The sequence below is a fragment of the Hoplias malabaricus genome, chromosome 2 (genome assembly GCF_029633855.1).
Source record: "Hoplias malabaricus isolate fHopMal1 chromosome 2, fHopMal1.hap1, whole genome shotgun sequence".
Taxonomy (NCBI): Eukaryota; Metazoa; Chordata; class Actinopteri; order Characiformes; family Erythrinidae; genus Hoplias; species Hoplias malabaricus.
Genome location: NC_089801.1, coordinates 58,916,402 through 58,924,699, shown reverse-complemented (window position 1 = coordinate 58,924,699; position 8,298 = coordinate 58,916,402). Strand labels below are relative to the sequence as shown.

Here is an 8,298-nt window from a genome sequence, read left to right as displayed (position 1 = left end):
CTTAATTCAATTGCCTTCAAAGCTTGCAGATTATAGATTTACACTAGTAACATCATAGTAATAACACAGTTACAACTTATTTATAAAATAATGTTAATACACTGGGTTGAAGGTGTTGAGACAAAATGTTTGATAAGTGATGTGATAGTTATGACAATAAAACAGCATTTCTTTTTCTTTTTTTTTTTCTGGTCATGACCAGGTCCAGTTCTGAGTGCTGACGTGTCTGTATATACAGGAGGAACTGTTCTAATCAACTATAAATATGATCCATCAAAGTACAATAAACACACCAGGTTCTTCTGCAGATTAAATGATAACAGGAAATGCAATGACAAGATCCTGCTGAAGGCATCGGACATAAGACTTGATAAAGGAAGACTCATCTTTATGAAGACAGAACAGCTAGGACTGGACAGTGTGGTCATTAGGCATGTAAATGCGCAGGATAAAGGAACCTACAGTTATGGAGTAGAACCCAATGAAGTTAAGCCTACTGACATCTCTATGGAAGTAGAAGAAGGTGAGAGACTCCAGTTTGAATTTCACTAAATACACACACACACACACAAACGTACGGTTATATTAGAATATTATAAGCACCTCCATATTGCTACGCTCATTCTCCATTCTCATAACTCCACTGACCACACAGGAGCATTTTGTCGTTCTACAATTACAGAGTGTAGTTTGCTCTTCATACTTCTCTAGCCCCCTATCACCCTATTTTTCAGTGGTCGGAACCCCACAGAGCAGGTGTGATGTGGAGGTGGATCATTCTCAGCGCTGCAGTGACAGTGACGTGGTGTTGGGGTGTTAATGTCTGTTGTGCTGGTACAAGTGGACTACAGTCTGTAATTGTAGAACTATGAAGTCCACCCATATAGTCAGTGGAGCTGAAAAATTGACAGTGAGTGTACAGGCAAGAAAGTCATTTTAATGTTTGGGCTGATCAGTGTGTAATATATTTATATATATTTAAGACTTATGTTCCTGTTAAATTGAGTACGTCAACGTGATTAGTTAAAAACAGACGAGCAACACATACACAACATCAGAATGGATTTATTACTCTCAGTAAGTTAGGAACATCATCCTCAACATAATGCATTTTTGGCAAAGCAGAACACATCCAAGATGTGCAGCAGTTCCTACATTTAGGAAAACAGCTCTGCTTTTTTCCCTTTAGATTTACTTTAGATGATGTATGGGTCTTTGCAATTACCACAACAATGCTTTACATTATCAGTCAATAAAACAATGTTTCTGGATAAAAAATATTAGCACTGTTCAGCATGTTTCCAAAGCAGATTTACCCTGGTTTTCAGCACCATCACTGTATTGTAGGAAATGTTGATCAGCATGTAAACAAATGTCTTCTAATGCCATGAGTTTATCTGCTGTGTGACAAAATCAATTATTTGCTCAGATGTCACAGACACATTGCAACTGCTCTGGTCTGATTTGCTGCTTACTAAATTCAAATGTGCATAACAGATAGAAGATAGATAGATGGTCTTATTGCATATTGTCTCTGTCTGTGAGGGTTTCTCTGTGATGATTAAGTTGATTCTTGGGGGTAGGATATGATCTTAAACCAAGAAGTAAAATTCACTTGTGAGGAATGTGTTTTAACATGTTGTTTATGTCTTTCTACTTGCTTTCAACCCAGTAAAAACATAGGACTGTTCTTAAAGAGTGTTCTCCCCGTGTCTGTGTGGGTTTCCTCCAAGTGATTCGGTTTCCTCCCACGGTCCAAAAACACATGTTGGTAGGTGAATTGGCGACTCAAAAGTGTCCGTAGGTGTTAGTGAATGTGTGAGTGTGTGTGAAGGACTGGCGACCCCTTCAGGCTGTGTTTCCACGTTGTGTCCTGTGATTCCAGGTAGGCTCGGGACCCACCGTGACCCTGCACTGAAGGGCTTAACAACAATGAATGTATGAAAGAATCAATGAACAATAACTAAGTGGCTGGTTTATTTTTCCTGGCAGATCCTCGATTTGGACAGACACAGACTCACACAGCTCATCCAGGAGAGAATCTTACCTTCACCTGCACTTATCCAGACAAGTATAAAGACCTCATGAAGTTCCTGCACAGAGAGACTAATCACAGCCTCAGTGCAGTCATTCATCCTCGTCAAGACCCAGCTCAGAGAGGGAGGTTTTTATTTTCTGACTATTCCCAAAAAAAACACTTCACTGTGAGCATCAGGGACATGATGAAGGAGGATGGAGGAGTATATCTTTGTGGAGTTCAGGAACAAGTTGGTGGACCTACCGTTTTCTCCTTCTTCAGTGAAATACAGCTTCATGTTACAGGTGAGAACCTATGACTCTTTATCATTGAGTTCATATATTTTACATGACACACAGCATATAAACCCCAGGCACTATCCTACAAAGTACAGAAATGTTGGGGCCAGAGGTGAAGAGCAAACAGAAACATGTAGCAGTGATTGCTAAAAGCTTACATGAATTGAGTTAGAAACATCCATCCATCCATCCATTATCTGTAACCGCTTATCCAATTTAGGGCCGTGGTGGGTCCAGAGCCTACCTGGAATCATCGGGCGCAAGGCGGGAATACACCCTGGAGGGGACGCCAGTCCTTCACAGGGCAACACAGACACACACACATTCACTCACACCTACGGACACTTTCGAGTCGCCAATCCACCTGCAACGTGTGTTTTTGGACTGTGGGAGGAAACCGGAGCACCCGGAGGAAACCCACGCGGACACGGGGAGAACACACCAACTCCTCACAGACAGTCACCCGGAGCGGGAATCGAACCCACAACCTCCAGGCCCCTGGAGCTGTGTGACTGAGTTAGAAACAGCACAAACAAAAAAATGATTGACTTGACAGTTTCTATTCAGGTGTATTTTCATGAATATAACACTTTCAAAACAAGAAAGACTGGTACAGATAAGAATTTGTGGAGTGAGGGAGGGAAATACACAATAATGCACACTTAGCCATGTACCAAAATCCAGTAGTGCCACTAACATCTAGACTAAAGCACATATATAGATAGACACACACTGGAAATGTTTGCTCTTCACTAATGAGTCAATCTGAAACTGTTTTGGAAACAATGGACACTGTTTTCCAGCCAGAGGAAAAATATCATCCTGAATTTTATGAGTGTAGATCAAAATCCAGGGCATGTTATGGTTTGTGGGTTTGTAAGTGGGAAACTCTCACATTACATCAGGCACAGTTTGTTTCCAAACAGGCAACACAGAATACAGAACTGAAAAATAAACTATGAAAATAACATAACTGAAAGCCACCTGAGACATAACAAATCTGAAAAAGGAACAAAAACAGACCAAAACACATCAAAGCACGTGGATACTAGTCGGAAACTCTTCATATATTTTAACACTCACAAACAATTTGTCAGGCCTTTGGACATGACTGACAGCTCCCAGTTAAATTGGGGACAGGGTGTAATAAAGGAAAGAAACAGGAGGACAATGCACAAATGCACAAACATATGCACATGGACACAGAAAAACATGTGAACAGGAAACACAAGGCAGAGTGTGACACTAGCCTCGTATCTTTAAAGGCATTATTAACACGCAGTGGAATAGCATGATGTTTTGGATCAACAGGCTGCCATCTTGAGATCTTTTGCTGCGTGTTACCATTTTTTTTTGTCAGGCAACAAATTTAGCATATTACATAAACCAAAAAAGCAAGACACCTAAGCTGAAATAGCAGTACATTTTGATTCCAACTAATTATAAATCATAAAGAAATCATAAATCATTGCAGTCTGTTTTTATATATGTATTCCCTCCTGCTCAGGTTTTTGTATTTATTCCTAAAGGTTAATCCATTTTATTTGTTTCTCTCATGACTTCTCCGCTGACTCTGACAAGACCCAGCAGAAAAACCCTCAGGTAAGATCCCAGTTTACACACTGATCCTGTTCATTGGTCATTACTGTTCATCTCTCCAGACTGTTTTTCCTAACCTGTGTTTGTCTGTTTTCAGATTCCATGATCATCATCATCATCATCACTGCGTGTTTGGGGGGCACTCTACTGCTGATTGGAGGACTGACACTGATCTACAAGCTGAGACAGTATAAGACACAAAGTAAGGTTTCTGTGCCTCACAGCAGAACTGGTGTAAACAGCCACAGTACTTGACTGACTGGGTCATGTAGCTTTGTAAATGTTGCCATGGTGATAGCATTACTGGCGTGTTGGGTTTCAAATAACATAGTTAGTTCACTATAGATCAGAAATGGGAACAGGATGGAGACAAGTATATCACTCTGTAGCAGTGTTTAAAGCAAAATTAGGTAAGTTTTATTATTTTGGCTCCTGGGCTGCCCCTACGGTCACAGAGTGTAACTCACTTTTACAGCATTGTTCCCAAGGGGGAGGAGAAGGAAGAGGTGGTTTCCCTCCTCTCACCCTAAAATTACATAGTGCATTTCCTGCAGAGCTAAGCCCAGGATGGCAATGACAGAGACTCTGTTCCCTCTATTACAGCTCAGGGGAACATCGCCTTGATGTTTAAACTGTAATATTAGGGTAAAAATACTACATAGTGTGTATTTAACACACTGTTATTTTGTTTTCTACATTCTCTTTACAACAACACATCAGTTTGTCTAACTCTATACATCGAGTGATTCATCCAATCAATCAAAAGCAGAATGAAAAATAACAACAAAAAAGAAAAATACATAACATTTATTTAAAAATATAGTCATAAAATATTGTTGAATTAACTTTTACACTTGCTGTTTTGTCTTTTAGACTCTGCCTCTTCTTTAGCCAGAAGAAACACAGTTAACAGTGATGAGGTAGGTGTGTGTGTGTGTGTGTGTGTGTGTGTGTGTGTGTTTGTGTGTGCGTGTGAGTGAGATTGAAATTCTTTAACTGGTGACTCTATAGTGAATAATCTTTTAAAGGTATTACATCAGTAAGTAATGTCTATTTAATCTGTTTGTGTCCACTCAGGTAAACCATATCCCTTTTTATGAGGAAATCCCAGATAAAATGACAACTGGAGTTTATGTCCCCACCCAGAAAGCCAAGTTCGACAGAAATACACCACCCCCAGATTTCTACTCCATGGCTGAACGTGCGCCAGAAACCGCTACAGTATATGCCACAGTGAACCACCCTATACACCCAATATAAACAACATTTTGTCCTGATAATGGACAATCAATCAACTCAAGTCAAATGTATTTGTAAAGTGCCCTTTCAACCTGATGCTTTCACAAAGCAGCTTTACAGACACTGAAAATTAAAAAAATACGAAATGATTAACCCCAGGGGGAGCAAGCCAAAGGCGACAGTGGCAAGAAAAACTCCCTCAAAGCTGGAGGAAGAAACTTTTGGAGGAAAGTCTGGGGACCGGTCCTCCTCTGGTCAAATTTTAAACAAATTATAAAAGTAATTATTACCACTGAAAGATGGCAAAGAATTCTGATGAAAGATTGTTTTCAAGACAATTACTGTCTTGAAATTGTTTGTGCTCCATAGAGTGGGTCTCCCACGTGGGCGGCCATGTTTGTAAATAGGTTTGGTGCAGAATATCTGACATATTCAGGCCACTTGGATTCAGTACGTTATGAAGATTAATCACTGTAGAAAATGCATGAATGCTCTTTTAAGGAGGTACTTAGATTTGGATGTGATTAACATATCAGAGTTTTCTCTCATGTGATGGGGTGCTTTAGTTTGCATCATTTATCACACATGCATTCTTTGTGCCCCTTCTATTTATTGGAAATATGCATGTTTGGGGTGAGGTGCAAGCATAACACTGATGCAGAAATTAAATGTTGCTTATTTTTATTAGCCTTGTGCCAAAGCTGAACAGCTGTAGCCAAGCATGGCCTATCTAGGCTGAGGGTGCTGCTCTGTGAAAGTCCAGTGCAGCATAGGCCTCACATCCTGTTCCTCTTATATTAGTGTCATAATGATAACAATCCACAGCAGCTGGGACTCACAGTGGTCTCTGAAGCTGGACCAGAGTCCCATGGTCCACAGTACTGTCTTCTTTGCATCCCTCCACTGAGTGGCTCTCTCCTCCTCCTCTTCTAATTTCCCATCAGGGGAGAGACACTGTACATGGATACAAGGATAGAGACTGGCAGATAAATAATTTTCTCTTCAATTTCAATGGATTTGTTAACATGTTTTGTAAAGGACACTAGAAATGTTAATAAACATATTGTTCTAGAAATTGAATAAAGTGTTCTGAATTTCTACAAGGGAAAATCAAACATGAACAAACCCTGGACAGGTCACTGTCAATGTCAGGGCCTCACAGGCTCACCTGTCATTCACACATTCAATCCTGTGGACAATTTCTCTCTAACACACACACATTCACACACACCTATAGACAATTTCACCCAACCACTACACATACCAACATCCAACATCTTTTGTTTGTTGAACTGTGGGAGTAAATCAGACCAACTTCTGGAAGCCCATGCTGAAAGCTGGGAGAGCACAACATGACTCCACATACAGTGAACCAAGGAGAGGATCCCAACCAGGACCTAGAAGCCCAGGAGTTGTGCTCCAGCGACACCAAGTGTTTAGTCAAAGGTTGGACTCTGGCTTGACTTCAGTTAGCCCTTTTGAGTGGGTGCCAGTGAAAATTAGACTTTATTTATAAGTTCTATTCCTTTACAATGTGCAGTTCCTAAATACATTCATGAATTGTTAGGTCCCATGATGTAAGTTCCACTAATTAAGTATTAGTTGTTGTTCCAAGAACTAAAGTAGAGTGACCAGGAGACTGCTCTGGACCAGGTCTCCTTGATGTTAGACTTTGATTCCACTGCCTCTTTTTAAAAAAATGACTTAAGCTGCTGTTAATTTGCGTGAGTTGCGATCCTTTGTAACCTGCATAACTGTGTATGTGTTTATGTCTTTGTTGTTTCTGTCTGTGTTAGTGTGTTGTGTGTTGTTAGCTTTCCTGTTTTAACTTTAGTTTCAATCATTTAATTGTGAAGGCATTTGTAGCCTTTATCTATCCAAATAAGTTTACTTCTGCTGCGTTTCCTTTTCTGAGATGAAATCAGCAGGTGTTGAGTAAACTGACATTCTGTGGTTTTGGTCCATTGCTAAATGCTGTATTGTACAAGTTTTCCTTTTTGTCCTTTTTTTACCCTTTGCTTCACTGACTCTCCCTGAACACACTTTGTGCAAGCATTTTTTTTTATGCAGGAACACGCCCAACTCACCCGGAGCGGGACTTGAACCCACAACCCACAACCTAGCTGTGTGACTGTGACACTACCTGCTGCACCATGGTGCCACCCCATCAAACCTCAACAACTTCCACAAAATTTAAAAGGTACACATTGTTCATAGTGGCCATTTCTAATGAAAAAAGAGGAAGGAATAATTGTGTAGAATTCGTGTGGGTTTTGAGGGTGCTAAATCCACATACATTTTGCCTTAGGTCAAGTCTGTTAGATGACCCCTTTTCTGCCATGCATATTTTCTGAGGATGACACTGAACTGTCTGGCTGCATAGTTCAGAAAAGATTCTTCATTAAGATTTGCAGCTGGATTTTCAGGTTGGTTGAATGAACAACTGTAGTGTCCTTTTAATCTGTAGAATCACTGACCTTTCCCCTCAGCTTAGTATACAAACGCAAGCAATGTTTAGCTTATGATAAATGATTAACTAAACGTTAACAATCCAGGGAGTATTTTCTATAAGGCTCAGTTGTGGTTAAAACTTCAGATAATGTTTTGGCATTTAGGTAGGTGTATGTATAAATTTTCGCAGTGTAATTTTCAGGAAACTCACAATAAAGTAAAATTTGTGCACAACATTTGTTTTTGTCCAATCAACCTGCCACAGAAAGAGAACAGCTGCAGAAATGATGTAACCACAGAGTGCTGTTAACACATCTGTATGTAAATCTTTAACCAAACCTATAGGTGTGGAGGGGATGTAATGTATGTAGCACACCTCTTAAAATCGGACCCTTACAGTCTCATTATTCCAGGAGTAGAAGAAGAAGAAGAAAAATATATTACAACTGTAAAACTTCACAACACCTGACTGGTGTCATGGCCATGCAGGGAGGACGAGGAGACGGACGTAAACGCAAGGAAGTTTTATTAAACATAGATAGACTCAAAATAAACACGGGTAGATACACAGAAACTAGATAAGACTAAACTGTGAATTAACCAGAGACAGAAAGTAGACAGCCATGAACTGGGGTAGACATGTGAGACACACAAAAGGGAGTAACACACATCTGCGCACACAACACCAGACAA

The 8,298-nt window shown here is 40.1% G+C and overlaps 1 protein-coding gene across 1 annotated transcript; it reads left to right on the top strand.

The window, feature by feature from the left end:
* The first annotated feature begins 459 nt into the window (after positions 1-459).
* Positions 460-5,312, top strand: LOC136674633 (programmed cell death protein 1-like). Its single transcript, XM_066650736.1, has 6 exons — positions 460-523; positions 1,993-2,322; positions 3,898-3,918; positions 4,013-4,117; positions 4,789-4,835; positions 4,993-5,312. The coding sequence occupies exons 1-6, from the start codon at positions 508-510 to the stop codon at positions 5,173-5,175; spliced, it is 702 nt and encodes a 233-aa protein (XP_066506833.1). The 5' UTR covers positions 460-507; the 3' UTR covers positions 5,176-5,312.
* Positions 5,313-8,298: the final 2,986 nt, after the last annotated feature.